Genomic DNA, 15212 nt, shown 5'->3' with positions numbered 1-15212 from the left:
CTCGCACGCGCTTCCGCGTCGAGTCCCGTCGTCGTTCGTCGCCGCGTCGCGAAGAAAACGCTTCGGGACGCGCGGGACAAAAAGTGCAATTTCGTCGTCGGCAGACATGCGCGGCTCGCGCGCGGCGACGCCGACGATCAAGGACCTGGTGCTCGTCGGAGGCGGTCACGCGCACGTGTACGTGCTGAAATCGCTCGCGATGACGCCGATGCCGGGAGTGCGGGTGACGCTGATCGCGAAAGACCTGCACACGCCGTACTCGGGCATGCTGCCGGGCGCCGTCGCGGGACACTACGAAGACGACGAGACGCGCGTGGATTTAGAACCGCTGTGCCGGAACGGAGGATTCAGAATCGTGCACGATGAAGCGATCGGGATCGATCACGACGATGGGCGAGTGATCGTGAAGAGTGGGAGGCCGGGGGTGCGATTCGACGTGGCGAGCGTTGACGTGGGCATCGCGCCGCGCGCGGGCGACGTGCGAGGCGCGGAGGCGTTCGCGACGCCGGTGAAGCCGATATGTGGGTTTAACGCGCGATGGGAGGCAATGCTGCGACGCGTGATTGAATCGGGGAAGCATTGCGAGGTTGTGATCGTCGGAGGAGGCGCTGGGGGCGCCGAACTCGCGCTTTCGATGCGACATCGCACGCGAGAGGAGTTGAAACGGCGCGGCATGGATGAAAACTTGGCCAAGTTCACGCTCGTGACGCGCGGGACGTTGATGCCGTCGCACGCTAAGCGGGTGCGCAAGACGTTTCTAAATATTTTCGCCGAGTCGGGGGTGGACGTCATCGAAGGCGACGGCGTGGTTACCGCCGAGCAAGGGAAATTGACGCTCGAGAGCGGTCGCGTCGTCTCCGCCGACGAGTGCATTTGGTGCACGCAAGCGGGCGCGGCCAAATGGTTGCGCGAGTCCACGAACTTGGCGTTGGACGCAAACGGTTTCATCGAAGTCAATCCCACGCTCGAGTCGACGTCGCACAAGAACATCTTCGCCGCCGGGGACGTTGCAAACGTGCTGAAACATCCGCGACCAAAGGCGGGAGTCTTCGCGGTGCGTCAAGGGCCTCCGTTGGACAAGAACCTACGTCGTGCGTTGCTGGGGGAACCTTTAGTCGATTTCACCCCGCAAAAATTATTTTTGGGTTTAATCACCACCGGCGGTAAGTCTGCGGTGTTGTCTTACGGCAACCTCGCCCTCGGCGGTCTCGGCCCCGTGGGCGAGCGCCTGTGGCGATGGAAGGACAAAATTGACCGTAAATGGATGAAAATGTATCAAGAGATACCAGAAATGAAGGAAGCGGAGGTCGAGCAACCCGCAGTGGCGCTCGCCGCGGGCTCAGATACCATGGCCGCCATTCGCGCGGTGCCGATGCGATGTGGTGGCTGTGGCGCCAAGGTGGGCGCCACGACGCTGTCGCGCGTGATGAAGCGCCTCGAGCCGATTCCGACGAACCCGAACGTCGAGGTTGGAATCGATCAACCCGACGACGCTGCCGTAGTTTCTGTGCCCGACGGCATGGTTGGCGTGCAGACCGTGGACTATTTCCGCGCTTTCGTGGACGACCCTTACATTTTCGGCCAAATTGCCGCCGTGCACGCGCTCGGAGACTGCTGGGCCATGGGTGCCGACCCGCACGCCGCGCTTGCAATCGCGACGGTGCCGTACGGATTGGAATCGCAAGTGGAGGAGACGTTGTATCAAATGATGGCGGGTGCGTGCGATATTTTACGCGACGCTGGATGTGGATTGGCCGGCGGTCACAGTTCCGAGGGCGCTGAGTTATCGCTGGGATTCTCCGTGCACGGCGCCGCACCGCGGGAAAAGTTGATGAAGAAGGGCGGCATGCGAGCCGGTCACAAAATCATCATCACCAAGCCCATCGGCACCGGCACGCTATTCGCGGCGGACATGCGATCAAAAGCGCAGGGACGGTGGGTGTCCAATGCCTTGGATTCTATGAGACAGCCCAGCGCGGTCGCCGCTCGAACCTTGTTTGAACACGGCGCCACGGCGTGCACCGACGTCACGGGATTCGGCGTGCTCGGTCACCTGGTGGAGATGTGCAAAGGAAGCAGCGCCGCGTGCGTGCTCGACATGGACGCCCTCCCAGTGCTTCCTGGGGCGTTAGAGTGCGTCGAAATCGGCATTACGAGCTCGCTTCAGCCGGCCAATGTGCGCTTGGCGCGTGCCATCGCAAATCCAGCCGCCGTATCCGGCGCCGCGCGTTACCCTCTTCTCTTTGATCCGCAAACCGCGGGCGGGATGTTAGCCTCCCTCCCGAGCGCCAGCGCCGACGCCGCGGTCGAAGCGCTAAAACGCGCTGGTTACGAGCACACCACCATCATCGGCGAAGTCCTGGAATTCTTACCCAAGTGCGCGTCTGCGCCCGAACAAGTCGTCTTCGTTGCCTCGAGCGACGTCCCGTTCGACGGCGTCGGCACCGAGCGACCAAGCGTCGTCCAAGCGTGCGGTGCCGAGGCGTGTAATCTCTAGAGCGTTAGACGTGAATCCATATACTTTTAAGACACCAACGCGCGCGCTCCACTTTGACTCGCGCGTCCCAAGCGCCGCACACGCCGCCGCGCGGCGACCGAACCCATGTCCGGCGCCCGCGCCGAGACGCCGCGCGAAGACGCCGCGCTGCTCGAGCGCGACGTCGAACGCGTCGTCGACGTCGAACGCGCGTCACTTGGCGCGCGCACGAGCGACGCGCGCGCGCGAACGCCGAGGGTGTTGGCGCTCGCGGTCGGACTCGGCGCGCTCGGTGCGCTCGGCGCGTGCGCGCTGGCGCGCGCGACGACGCCGATCGCACCGCGCGAAACGCACGCGCTCGGCGTCTCGAACGCGGGATGGCTGAACGTGCGCCGCGACGCGGTTCCTGACGCGGCGCGTTTGGGTGTTGACGCGACGACGACGAGCGAGGCGACGGAAACCGATGAATTCGACGTCGACGCGTGGTTGGCGAACCCTCGACCGGTGTACGAGAGCACGAGTTTCACGGTCGAGCGTTCGGCGAGCGCTTGGGCGCTGGTCGTGCGGGACGCGCGCGAGCTTTGGAAGATTCCGGTGAATAAACGCGGCGGCGGGTACCGGTTGGGCAACGTCGTCAAGCGGCGGGGGAAAGGGTGGTTGAACGCGCGATCGGCGGTCGTGGATCAGCCGGAGATGTATAAGGATACGTTAGTGTATTCGTTTTTAGAGGCTCGAACGGAGGGCGTGCGGGCGTTCGCGGCAACGGTGGCGGCGCGAGAGCGGAGCAAGCGAACGCTCTCGCGATCGGCGCTGGCGGAGGTGCTTCCGCGATCGATCGTCATGCCCATGCGATTGAGCGATAAAGTGGCCTTCATGGAAAGGAATGAAAAGTTGATCGTAGACGCCGCGCTGGATTTTCGGCGATCACGATGCCCAGAGGCGTGCAATCAATTCGTGGTGTCGCTGTCTCTCGTCTGGGGTGGCGACGAAGACGGGAAATTCTTGTACGACGACGACGAGTACAAGGAGTCGATTCGCGTGTTGCGTTCGCTATTTGCGTACGCTAAGGAAAATTTTCCACCCGGTTTCGAGCTCTCGATCGCGGTGACGTCGGACGCGGACGACGCTATGACGATGTACGCGTATGCGCCGCATTTGATGGCCAATCCGATCGACTCCGCGAGCACCATCATCGAGCTGGCGCACGAGGTCAACGCTCTTATCACCCGCGACGGAGGTGAACAAACGTTATTAAACTATTACGACGGTCAGTTGGCTCGCCGACGAAAGGATATCGTCGCGATGGAGCGTTATCGCGCGCGCCTGCACGATTTCCGCGACGCCATCGAGCGAGCGCGTCTCACCGCGGAGACGTCTGAGCGCGCTCGCACCGCCGTCTTCGCCCCGAACTGGTTCGACATACTTCGCAGACGCATGCAATGGCCCGAAGACGTCGACATGGACGCCCTCGATGGCGTGGATGAGGCTCTCTTTTCCGAAGTCCTCTTCGGCGTCAGCGAGCCGTCCGTCTCGATCGGTCGTCGTCCGTCAAAAGTCATAGTTCTAGCCCACGATGACGTCCTGGAGCGTCGTTCGTCTTAATTCTAGCCCATAATTCGTAGCACTCCAAATTCACCGGCATCTCGCCCTCGCACTCCATCGTCCGCGTCGAAGCCCGACTCCAGAAGATTTCGTTCTTTTGTCAGGATTTGAAATCTTTCGACGTTTCGCCACTCCTTCGCGCGCGTGACGATCTGCTGTCACGATCTGCGGTTCGCGAACGAACAAACTCGCGTGTTGAACGTTCAGTCGTCGCGCGATGATGGTTTACGCGCGCAGCGCGCGCGCGACGCCGGTGAAACCACTTTCCCGCCAGAATCACTCTCGCGGGACATCGGCGCGAACGACGCGGCGCTCGCGCCCTCAAACGCCTCGCGCCTTGCTCGGGGACGAACAAGACAAAGAACTCTGGAATGAGACGTCCCTGGGCGACGCCGCGAGCGCGGTAGCGGACGCGAATGATGATTCGCTGTGGGAACACGTGGGCGCGAGCGAGGCGACGCCGCGAAACGCGGCGTTTTCGCGAAAATCCAGCGCGCAGGACGACGTGGACGAGGACTTGTTCGCAGATTTAGAGGAAACGTTGTTCAAGGTCGATCGCGCGGCGCTGCAAATACAAAAAGCGGATTTCACGGTGAATAGTGTCATCGACAAGATTAATCGCGGCAAGGTGAACTTGCGACCGAGTTATCAGAGAGAATACGTGTGGACGGTTCGCACGGCGAGTAAGCTCATAGAGTCTTTGATCTTAAACATTCCCGTACCGACGATGTTCTTTCACGAGACGCAGAGTGGGAAGCTAGAGGTGGTGGATGGCAAGCAGCGTTTGACGTCGATTTGGAGCTTTATTCAGTGTGAATTTCCGGATGGATCTCCGTTCAGGCTGACCGGGTTGGAGGTTTACGAAGACTTGAACGGGTTGACGTTCACGGACTTGCACGAACGATTTCAAGAGACGATTTTAGACTACCCTCTGAACGTGCACACGATCTCACGATCGTCGCAGCCGGATTTTGTGTTTGAAGTGTTTGAGCGCTTAAACATGGGCGCGACGCAGTTGAACGAACAAGAGTTGAGAAACTGCATCTACCAAGGGATGTACACCGACTTGCTGGAAGAATTGGTCAAAAACGAGAATTTGTTGAAAGTTTATCGATCGAAGACGCCGCATCTGCGCATGCGCGATCGGGAGTTGGTTTTGCGGTACTTTGCTATGATGCGAACGGCGCCGGAGGGTTTCTTCATCCCAATCAAGAGCTGGTTGAACGAGGAGATGCGCGAAAACAAGGACATGACGCCTCAAGATGCAGGAGACATGCAGGCATCGTTTAACCGCACGATCAAGCTCGCGTATGATATTTTCGGCGATTGCGCGTTTCGCCCAACGTCGCCGGTGGGCAAAGGCAAAAAAGTCACGGAGGAAGACGTCAATGGTTTGTTCTTCCGTGAATTCTTCACGTCGGGCGAAATCAACGTCGCACTTTGGGATACTTTGATGTATTCGTTGACCGACGTCGACGCGAAGAAAGCTTTGGAGAAAAAGAGCACGATTTTGGCGGCGTGGATCAACTTGAACAACTCGTCTGAATTCTCGAAGCTGCAAGTGAGCAACCCAAAGGCGGTGTGCGCGAGACAAGAACTCTGGCAAGCGAAGCTGGATAAAATTTTGAAATAGGTTTAGAATATCCCCGTTGTAATTGACCAACTACGCAGTCATCGTACAAATCAATCGTTCGTTGCATTACAAGTCGTTCAAAGTTCATTTCTGAGTCGCCACAGCGAGGCGGCCAACGACGTCGTCTTCGACGGGGCCGAAACGTCGTGGTGCAGCGGAGAGTTTCGGCTCGTCACCACCTCGACCGCGCGCGATCGGTTCGTTGTTCACAAAGCGCTGAATCATTGTCAGCGCGTTTCGTGGCTGATCCATAGGTACCATGTGTCCCGCTTCGCTGATCTTTACGAAGGATAAACCGCCGTGTTCGCGCACGTCGCCACCCACAACGTCGTCTTCGCCGTCACCCGCACCCTGGATGATGAAAGGCTCAGGACGTGCGGCGTTGAACGCTTCGCGTCCGTTCCATTGCATCGCCTTCACCCAGCGAAGATTTCCGAGCCAGTTGCAGATGAAATCATCCTCGCCGGCGTAAATCATCACGCGAATCCCGGCCTCGATCATGTCTGGAATCAACGTCTCGTAGTCGTGCATCCAATCCCCCATCATATCTTGGTGCACGCTCGCGTCGCACATTTCCCATTTCTTACTCACCCCGAACGCTTCTTGAACGTCTTTACGGTTCAAAAACGCTTCCGCGGCGCTGAAATCGTAACAAAGCTCGGCGTCGCACGATTTACGTATGTCGTACACGTTGATTGCCTTCCCACCGTTGCGTTCAGCGGCATCTTCGAGCAATGCCTCAGGAATGGCTTGGCACGAATCCACCGCGTCCAAGCATTCGGCGCGATTTTCCTTGCTCGACGTTTTACCGCTCGCGCACGACTTGATTTTCTCCACGCACGACGGTAATTTCTTCGCCGTTTGCTTCACCGTCGCCGCGCTCACGATGTCGTTCCCGAGCGAATAATCCGCGTACGCCGCGTACTGAATAGCGGGATCCGTCAGCCCATTTCCGATGGCTAAGCCTTGAAGATTTATTCTCACGGGTCCATCGTCTCGAGCGTTGGCGTCGAAAATCGCCCTCGCGAACGCCGGCACATAGTGCCCCGCGTACGATTCTCCCGTGACGTAAACCGGCGCATCCACGAGCATCGGTCTACTCAACATGAAGGCGTACAAAAACTCCAACAAATCGTTCGCCACCGTCGTCTCGTCCTTCGCCGCGTCGCGCCGCGAGCTCGAATACGAAAATCCCGTGTTCACCGGCGAGTCCACGTAAAGCAACCTTCCGGCGTCGTTCCACGCGTATTTGCGTCGCTTCAATTTCGTCGCGTCGTCTTCGTCGAACGCGAACGGTCCGTTTTCGTATAGACTAGTGTGGAAGACGGTGGTCAGTCAGTGTCGCGTCCCTCTCCTGTATCGTTCAAGACGCGAAAGATCGCGCGTGCGCGCGCGCGCGCCGACGACACGCACGCTGCCAATTCCGAAGAACATCCCGGTCCGCCCGTGAGCCACAGAATGATTGGGATCGCGTCCTCGCTCTCCGCGCCTCCCGAGCGCGCATCAAAAAACGTGTAAAACATGTGCGCGTCCTTCGTCGTGCGATTGAGCGCGAAATACCCGCTCGACGCGGCGTACTCGTCGTAATCATTCGCCGCTAGAGATTCCAAATCCGTCGCGAATCGTTCGAGTCGCACCGTTTTCGTCGTCAATCGCGACGTCAGCGCGTCTCGCGTCCGCGCGGCGTCGTCGACGACATCGTTCGCGTCGACGCGTCGCGCGCTCAGCGCGAGCGCGGCGCTCAGCGCGACGAGCGCGCGAGACATCTCTCGACCTCCTCGCCGCGTCACTCTCTGACGACGCGCGGCGTCGCGCGCGGCGTCGCGCGTCTCGTCGCGCGGCTCGACGCCCGCGATGGGCGCCACCGCGGACTTCCACGCCGCCGTCACCGTCGTCGTCGTCGCGCTCGCGTTCGTCGCGCTCCTGCGAGACTACGTCGCCGCGGACTGGACGATGATGCTCGCCGTCGCGACGCTCAACCTGTGCGGCGTCATCACGCTCGCCGAATCCCTCGCCGGGTTCGCGAACGAGGGATTGCTCACGGTCGGCGCGCTGTTCGTCGTCGCGGCGGGGATCAGCGCGACGGGGGGGCTGGACTGGTACATGGGGAAGGTGCTGGGGAAGCCGCGAACCCCGGCGGGGGCGCAGTTGCGATTGATGCTGCCGATCGCGTGCGTGAGTGGATTTTTGAATAACACGCCCGTGGTGGCGGTGATGATACCGATCGTGCTGCGATGGGCCGAGGCCACGGGAATGGCGAAGGAGCAGTTGATGATTCCGTTGTCGTTCGCGAGCGTGCTCGGCGGCACGTGCACGCTCATCGGAACGTCGACGAATTTAGTGGTGCAGGGAATGGTGGAGACGTGGACGCGCGAGCACGCGGGGCGAGGGGGGGAGGTGAAGATCGGTCTGTTTGATCTCGGGCTGTACGGCGTGCCCGTGGCGTTGGCGGGGATAGCGTACGTGTTGCTGGCGTCGCCGTTTTTGTTGCCAAAAGGCGCGCGGCGAATCGGAAGCGGACCGAGGGATCAACGGCGCGGAGAGGACGAAGAGGATTTACTCGTCGGTGCGCGCGTCGAGGGGTGGTCGCCCGCGGTCGGGCACACGGTCGCCGCGAGCGGATTGCGAGGTTTGCCGGGATTGTACCTGGTGAGCGTGCGCAGAAACCAAGCGTTGTTGCGCGCCATCGGACCAGAGTTCATCCTGAACCAGGGCGATATTTTGTATTTTACCGGGATGATCGAGTCGCTCGGGAAGGTGTGCGCGGAGTATGGGTTGATGGCGATCACGCAAGAGTACGACGAAGACGAAGACGAAGGCGCGAGAGAGACGTCGTTTGACGGAGGTGACGAGAAGGACGTCGTCGCCATGCACTCGGCGAGCAGCATTGCGGATTTACAAAAGCTCGCGCGCACGCACGCCATTTACAAAGAATCGGAAGGTGGAATTTATGCCTTGCGGAAGCGTCGACAAAAGGCTCGACCTCGCAGATCGCACGGATCGAACCAAGACTCGAGCGACGCTGGGAGCGCGCTCCCGCTGAGCCCGGGGTATTCATCCTCCGACGGCAACGCGTATACTTCTGGTGGCGCCAGTGATTCTGACGACGGCACCGCACGAGCGATCAAAGCTCAGGCGTTGCGGATGTACGGCGAAAATCTGAAGAATGCTCTCGGTGAAGCTCGCGGCGACGGTGACGCGATGATTAGCGCCAAGGAGAGCGAAACCGCCCTGGGGCCGCCGTTGGTGACCGTGGATGTCGATCCCGATGCCGATCAAAATAACCCCGAACACGTTGGACGTATGGTGCTCGGAATTAGTGCGAACGATCGACCCGGGTTGTTGCACGACATCTCGCAGGCGTTGAATCGCTTGCGTGTGCAGTTGTTACATTGCGAAGCTTCGGCGGTGGGTTCGCGATCGGTTTCTATTTGGCGCTTGCAAGTGTTGCAAAACACCACGACGAAAGAGGAGATCACGACGGTGATCAAAACTTTACTCGAACCCGTGACTGGGATTGAAGCCGTGAAAAGGCGCGGGCAATCCGTCGTTCGATGCAGTGTGAAACCGACGTCATCGCTCGTGGGAAAGACTCCAGGAGAGGCGGATTTGCGCGTCACGTACGGCGGCGCCATCATCGCTGTGCAACGTGGCGGTCGCGCGCCACCGGGTAAGCTAAACGCGCTGATTTTTCAAGTGGGTGATACTCTCGTATTACAGGCGCAGGATAGTTCACCTTTGATCAAGCTCTTGGAGGAATCTGAAGACGTCGTCGTTGAGGAGGACGAGCGCTTGGCGAAGACTCGCGAGGATTTAGAAATCATCGGTCATGGATCGGGAACGATGAACACAGGGAAAGAGTTCCTCATCGCCGTGCGCATTGAAGCTACGGCGAAGAATTTCATAGGCAAGACGGCGGTCGAGAGCGGCTTGCGGTCGTTGCCGGGTTTGTTTTTGGTATCAATCGAGCGCACGCGATCCATCGTGAGCGTCGGCGCAGCGGCTGTCGTCGCCATGGTTGAATCTCCCGCGGACAGAACCACTGTGATCGATCCGAGTGAGCCTTTAGAAGCAAATGACGTGATGTGGTACGCCGGTGGCGCCAACGCCATCGCCAGTCTTCGTCGGGTTCCGGGGCTGGCGCCGTACTCGAGCGACCAAGTGGACAAGCTCGAAATCTCCAGTCACGACCGTCGATTGATTCAAGCCGTGGTCGCGAAAACTGGAGATTTGGTCGGTAAGTCTATTCGAGACATCAAATTTCGCACGCGATTCAACGCAGTCGTCATCGCCGTCCATCGCGAGGGCGCGCGCGTGCACTCAAGAATTGGCGACGTCGTCTTGCACCCCGGCGACGTGCTTTTACTCGACGCCGGTGAAGATTTCAAACAAAGCGCCCGGGCGCAGGGCGCGTTCGCTCTGATCAGTGTTTTGGACGATTCTACGCCCCCTCGTTTGCGATTACTCATCCCCTCGCTCTTGTGCGCGCTGGCAATGATTAGTTTGTACACCGCCGGCGTCATGGAGCTCTTCACCGCCGCGGTGCTCGCGGCGGCTGTGATGATCGCCTCTGGCACTCTGACGCAGCAAGAGGCTCGAAACGCCATAAAATGGGACGTCATAGTCACCATCGCCGGTGCTTTTGGAATTTCGCGCGCCATGCAAAACAGTGGCGTCGCCGAAGCCGTGGCGAAGAAACTCGTCGCGTTGGGTCGCGTCACGAACACGGGTGAAATCGGCTTGCTCGTCGCCGTCTACCTCGCCACGTTCTTGATCTCCAACATCGTGACGAACAACGCCGCCGCGGCTTTGATGCTTCCCATCGCCGCCAGCGCCGCGGAATCTGAAAACATCGCGCTCGAAAAGATGGCCTTCTTACTCATGCTCGCCGCCTCGGCGTCCTTCATGTCGCCCTTCGGATACCAAACCAACCTCATGGTGTACGGCCCGGGCGGCTACGTGTTCGCCGACTTTATCAAATTTGGTTTCCCCATGCAGATCACGCTCTTGATCGTCAGTATCGTCGTCTTAGGCGTCGGCGACGACGCGATATGGATCCCGTACGTCGTCATCGTCGTCGCCTTCGTCGTCGTCGTCGTCGCCACCACGGTGGGGTTCCGCGCGGCGTGGACCGCCGTCGTCGACCGCGCCGCTCGGTCCCGTGCCGCGCGCCACCGTCGTCGCGGTTCCGATATCGAACCCACCGCCGACGTCGAGCTCGGCGGTGCGATCGCGACCGCGGCGTCGACGTGAGCGCGTCCGAGACGTCGAAATATTTCTCCTCGCGCGTCGCGCCGCCGAGGGCGCCGGCGCGCCCCGACGCGTTCATTCATTCATTCGTTCGTTCGTTCGTTCGTTCGTTCATCTTAGCCCTAGTCAAACCGCGCGCGTCGATCACCGCGCGCCATCGTCGTGCGTACAAACCCATTCTTTTTACAACAACAACAATCATCAATCGTTCGCCGTCGCCGCGCGCGCGCTCGCCTCGCGCGTCCGCGGCGTCCATCCCCATCCCGCGAGCGGACTCGTCCCCGTCTTCGTCGTGTACGCGAACCCGAACGCGAACCCTCCCGTGAGCGCGATCTTCCCCAACCGCTCGTGGTTCCTCAGCAGCGCCGTCTCGAGCCCCATCGCGCGTTCGCTTCGTCGCGCGCCGCGCCGACGCGGCGTCCAGTCAGCGTTCGCGCGCGCTCGAGCGCGTCCTCGTCGTCGCGCGTCCGGATTCGCGTCGTCGCGTCGTCGCGTTGTGTTCGCGTCGCACACCGTCCGCTCTTCGCGCTCGGCGGCGTCCGTCGGCGTCTGCGGCGTCCACGGGTCGACCGGCGTCGCGAATCGCCGTCGAAGAGTGGGGCATCGATGGATGGATGCCGCGCTTGGGTCGGTCTTCGCGTCGGACTGCTCGCGCATACGGATGGGATTATTCGGATATTCGGACATTCGGGGACGATCGGACATTCGGACACGCACGAGGGGTCGGTCGGGCGTCCCGCTCGCACCTTTCATAGAGCGTTATTAGAGGTATTATAGTACCTCGGCGTTCATATGAGAACGGTGCGTGTACCCGTATACCAGAGACACGGCGGGCGACGCCGATCGGGTTCGGTGACGCGCGCGGGACGGGATTTCGTGGTTTCGCCAACACTAAAGTTGTGGTACCGTCTCGCATCGCGCGACGCTCGACGACGCGCGACGGCGCGGACGACGACGACGCGCGCGCCGAGCATGCGCGCACCGGACGACGCGCGATCGCGCGATGCGGCGCGGGCGTCGGAATCGGCGTCGCTGCTGGGCCGACGCGACGACGATCGGGACGCGCGACGACGACGCGAGAGCGACGACGACGACGCGCGAGACGCGCGAGGCGCGAGCGAGGGCGCGGGGGAGGGACTGCGGATGAACCGACGGACGATGGCGAGCGCGGCGATGGCGTCGCTGGGGATGATGGCGATGATGGCGGCGATGGGGGGGCGGGAGACGACGGCGAACGCGAACGCGAACGCGAACGCGGCGCTGGGGAAGCGAAGCGTGCGACGGGTCGAGGGAGCGGCGTACGAGGGAACGGTGTTGGATTTGGATGAGAAAACTCGCGATGATCTGACGCGGCGGTACCGAGCGAAGGAGACGGTGGCGCGGTTGGGCGGGGCGAGACGCGACGGGGCGCTGACGGAGCTCGGGGCGTCGAATCCGCTGTTGGAGGGCGAAGCGTGGAACACGGCGAGCGAATCCGAGCGATCGAGGAGGGTGTCGAGAACGCACGACGTGGACAGCGGTGCGCTCGGCGACGTGCCGCAGTTTTTCAAGGATGAGGCGGAGAATTTTAAGTCTTCGTCGATCGGTTTCTCGAGCGGCGCGGCGGCGAGCGGCGCGGCGGCGAGCGGCGCGGCGGCCGTCGGCTCAGGCATCGTCTCGACGCCCATCGCGGGTTCAGGCGTCGACGGTGCCGCGGCGTTGATCGCCGAAGGCGCGACGTGCGACGCGGCCATGTGTCCAGATAAGTTCCAGCACGTCGATCCGGCGTGCGCGAACGGGGGCATCGGTTGCGTGGGCGACAGCGGGTGCCGGTTCTGCCGCGTGCTCGGGATGGAAAAACAAGGCGGTATGAACGATATTCCGGACTCTATGGGTCTTTGTGACCCGTGCGTGTGCGAGCATTATGGTTTCAGCACTGGATGCGCGGGGATGCCGACGCCGGAAGGTTTGGAATCCACGCCGACGACGGCGCCGGTGCAAGCCACGCCAACGACGGCGCCGGTGCAAGCCACGCCGACGCTCGAGCAATCCTCAACCGTGGTGCAAGCGGCGCCGGTGCAAGCCGCGCAAGCGTATGATGAATTCTCAGACATACCGCAAGCGGCGCCTGCGCAACAATTCTCGAGCGAGCCGCAGGTGGCGGAGGTGACAGACGAAGGACTGGCGTCGAGCTTCTTGACGGCGTCGTCCACTGCTTCCGCCGCTTTAGGTCTCACGTGCAACTATAACACGTGCGATAGCAAGATTTTGTACTTGATGTACGATAAGCGATGCCTGACCGAGGGCGGCCAAGGTTGCTACGCTGACAGCGCTTGTCGATTTTGCAAGACGGATCACCAAGATCCATCCATCAGCTACGAAGACGGATGGGAAACGTGCACTCAGTGCGTGTGCGACCATTACGGTGTCACCGGGTGCGAACAAGGCGGTTTACCCGAAGTTCCGATGAACCCGGTAGAAGCGTCGTCCACGGCACCGGTGATGCCGCCCGTGGAAACGCAGCCGACGTTGGAGTCCACGGCGCCGGTGGTGCAGGCGACGGACGAATACCAAGATCGCGAATACGACAACGATCATTACGGCGAGCAAGTGGAGCAACCGGCGCAAGTGGAGCAACCGGTGTTGATGGAACAGCCGGTGCTAGTGGAACAACCGCCGCAACCGCCGAAGGCGAACGTCGATCCTAACCGGTTTGCCGCCGCCGGCATGGGCGCCATGGAAGAATCTGGCCCGGTCGAGGCGATCCCGGCCGATCAACGCCTCACGGCGAACGGTATCGAGTGGACTCAAACCAAGTTTGGATCGTTGCAAACGTGCGAATCCCGATGCGCCGAGGTTCAGAAGACGTGCGCCGAACACGTGTGGCCGAGCACTATGAATGATTTCCGCGACGTCATCTCCAGGACGACGAGCGCAGACGGCTCTGGAAACATCGTGGCGTGCGACGAAATCTTGCTCAACGACGAGACACAGCACTGCGGTGGCGTTTCCGCGCTTTCTGGACGGTGCTTCTTGAGCCCGTCTCACGGCCATCTCCCGGCGTCGTGCACGTACGCCGCGGCGCACGCCGACTGCACAAACATTTGTCCGTGCGTCTGACGCGTTTAGCGCGCCCCGAACCGAGCGTTTTGATAAAATTTCCTCTAGTCGTCGAATTAAGCGCGATGTTCGTGTTGTTAGGTATGATCAGTAAGCATTTCATTTTGTTGGAGTTTGTTCGAGACTACAGCGCCGCTTCGCGAACGCACCCCTCGCGGCGTCGTCGAGACCCGCGTCAACGCGTAAGATTCTCAGAACCGTTTAGTAACTTTCCTCCTCGGTCAGAGACAAGTAGTAAGACAGAGAGTTCACCACGAGTTGTTCCATCGGCGGCGACAACGGCCCACCTTTATGGGTGACGTAGATGATGTCGCTCGCCTTATCTCCGATGGTGTCCACCTCGGCGCTCACGACGCACAGGCTCAAATCCTTGAGCGTGCGCACGACGTCCACCAACAACCCCGGTCGATCGGTGGTTTCGATCTCGAGCTTGGAGTGGTACCGCTCCGGGGCGCACTTGATGCCGGTTTGCACCTTCTTCTTCACCTTACCCAAGACCCCCTCGCCCCCCGCGCGCGTCGGCGCCTTGGCTTGAATGTACTCGGCGGCTTCCGGGTGAAACGCCATCATGTTGGTCAAGATTGTCTGACGAATCTCCTCCAAGCGCTCGCTCTTGGTCACCTTCTCACCGTTTTCGCGATCGATCACGTAAAATTTCGACGTCTTCGTCGAATCCCCGGACATTTGCACGTCCCCCTTGTTGATGTCCAAGCCGAGGTTTTTCAGCGCCGCGACGGTGTCGAGCAGCTCGCCGAGGTAGTTTCCGAACGACACCTCCACCACCGTGGCGAACGCATCGCTCTTGTTATCTATGATCACGATCGGCACCGGTTTCTCCGTTCCCACCGACGCGCCGCCCGCGCGCGTCTTCGTCGTTCGTCGCGCGCGTCCGCGCGCCGTCGCCGCCGCGTTCGCCGTCGCCGTCCTCGTCGCCCTGCGCGCCCGTTCGCGTTCGCGTCGCTCGTCAGTCTCACCGTCATCGCCTCGTCCGATCTCTTCGTCATCGCGCGCGAGTCTCACTCTTCCCCCTTCCCCGTTCGGTCTCTTTCGTCCTCGACCCGCGTCGCTCGTCGGCGTTTTATTCTTCTTCTCCGCGCCGCCCCTCGTCGTCTCGCGCGCGTCCGCGCGCCCCTCGCGCGCGCGACGGATCCT

At 60.9% G+C, this 15212-nt stretch overlaps 8 protein-coding genes across 8 annotated transcripts; 5 read left to right on the top strand and 3 right to left on the bottom strand.

Annotated features, from left to right (window-relative positions):
• Positions 1-106: 106 nt before the first annotated feature.
• Positions 107-2497, top strand: OSTLU_41986 (predicted protein; the record flags this gene model as incomplete). Its single annotated transcript, XM_001422158.1, has 1 exon — positions 107-2497. The coding sequence occupies one exon, from the start codon at positions 107-109 to the stop codon at positions 2495-2497; it is 2391 nt and encodes a 796-aa protein (XP_001422195.1).
• Positions 2498-2580: 83 nt separating this feature from the next.
• On the top strand, positions 2581-4078 carry OSTLU_28246 (predicted protein; the record flags this gene model as incomplete). Its single annotated transcript, XM_001422157.1, has 1 exon — positions 2581-4078. The coding sequence occupies exon 1, from the start codon at positions 2603-2605 to the stop codon at positions 4076-4078; it is 1476 nt and encodes a 491-aa protein (XP_001422194.1). The 5' UTR covers positions 2581-2602.
• A 220-nt stretch (positions 4079-4298) lies between these two features.
• On the top strand, positions 4299-5745 carry OSTLU_28245 (predicted protein; the record flags this gene model as incomplete). Its single annotated transcript, XM_001422156.1, has 1 exon — positions 4299-5745. One exon carries the CDS (start codon positions 4299-4301, stop codon positions 5709-5711), a length of 1413 nt encoding a protein of 470 aa, XP_001422193.1. The 3' UTR covers positions 5712-5745.
• Positions 5746-5795: 50 nt separating this feature from the next.
• On the bottom strand, positions 5796-7499 carry OSTLU_28244 (predicted protein; the record flags this gene model as incomplete). The annotated part of the gene is made up of 2 exons (XM_001422052.1): positions 7125-7499; positions 5796-7023 (listed from the first exon to the last, which is right to left on the bottom strand). The coding sequence occupies exons 1-2, from the start codon at positions 7475-7477 to the stop codon at positions 5796-5798; spliced, it is 1581 nt and encodes a 526-aa protein (XP_001422089.1). The 5' UTR covers positions 7478-7499.
• Positions 7500-7631: 132 nt separating this feature from the next.
• On the top strand, positions 7632-10739 carry OSTLU_1343 (DASS family transporter: sodium ion/sulfate; the record flags this gene model as incomplete). Its single annotated transcript, XM_001422155.1, has 2 exons — positions 7632-8470; positions 9830-10739. Coding segments are annotated over 2 exons (1749 nt in total), but the record flags the coding sequence as incomplete, so codon positions are not given.
• A 423-nt stretch (positions 10740-11162) lies between these two features.
• OSTLU_28242 (predicted protein) lies at positions 11163-11548 on the bottom strand (the record flags this gene model as incomplete). Its single annotated transcript, XM_001422051.1, has 1 exon — positions 11163-11548. The coding sequence occupies exon 1, from the start codon at positions 11340-11342 to the stop codon at positions 11163-11165; it is 180 nt and encodes a 59-aa protein (XP_001422088.1). The 5' UTR covers positions 11343-11548.
• Positions 11549-12119: 571 nt separating this feature from the next.
• OSTLU_25714 (predicted protein) lies at positions 12120-14086 on the top strand (the record flags this gene model as incomplete). Its single annotated transcript, XM_001422154.1, has 1 exon — positions 12120-14086. One exon carries the CDS (start codon positions 12120-12122, stop codon positions 14058-14060), a length of 1941 nt encoding a protein of 646 aa, XP_001422191.1. The 3' UTR covers positions 14061-14086.
• Positions 14087-14261: 175 nt separating this feature from the next.
• OSTLU_6465 (predicted protein) lies at positions 14262-14918 on the bottom strand (the record flags this gene model as incomplete). Its single annotated transcript, XM_001422050.2, has 1 exon — positions 14262-14918. A coding segment is annotated over one exon (657 nt), but the record flags the coding sequence as incomplete, so codon positions are not given.
• Positions 14919-15212: the final 294 nt, after the last annotated feature.

Source organism: Ostreococcus lucimarinus, chromosome 17, assembly GCF_000092065.1.
Source record: "Ostreococcus lucimarinus CCE9901 chromosome 17, complete sequence".
Lineage (NCBI taxonomy): Eukaryota > Viridiplantae > Chlorophyta > Mamiellophyceae > Mamiellales > Bathycoccaceae > Ostreococcus > Ostreococcus sp. 'lucimarinus'.
This window is presented reverse-complemented; position numbering and strand designations above follow the sequence as displayed.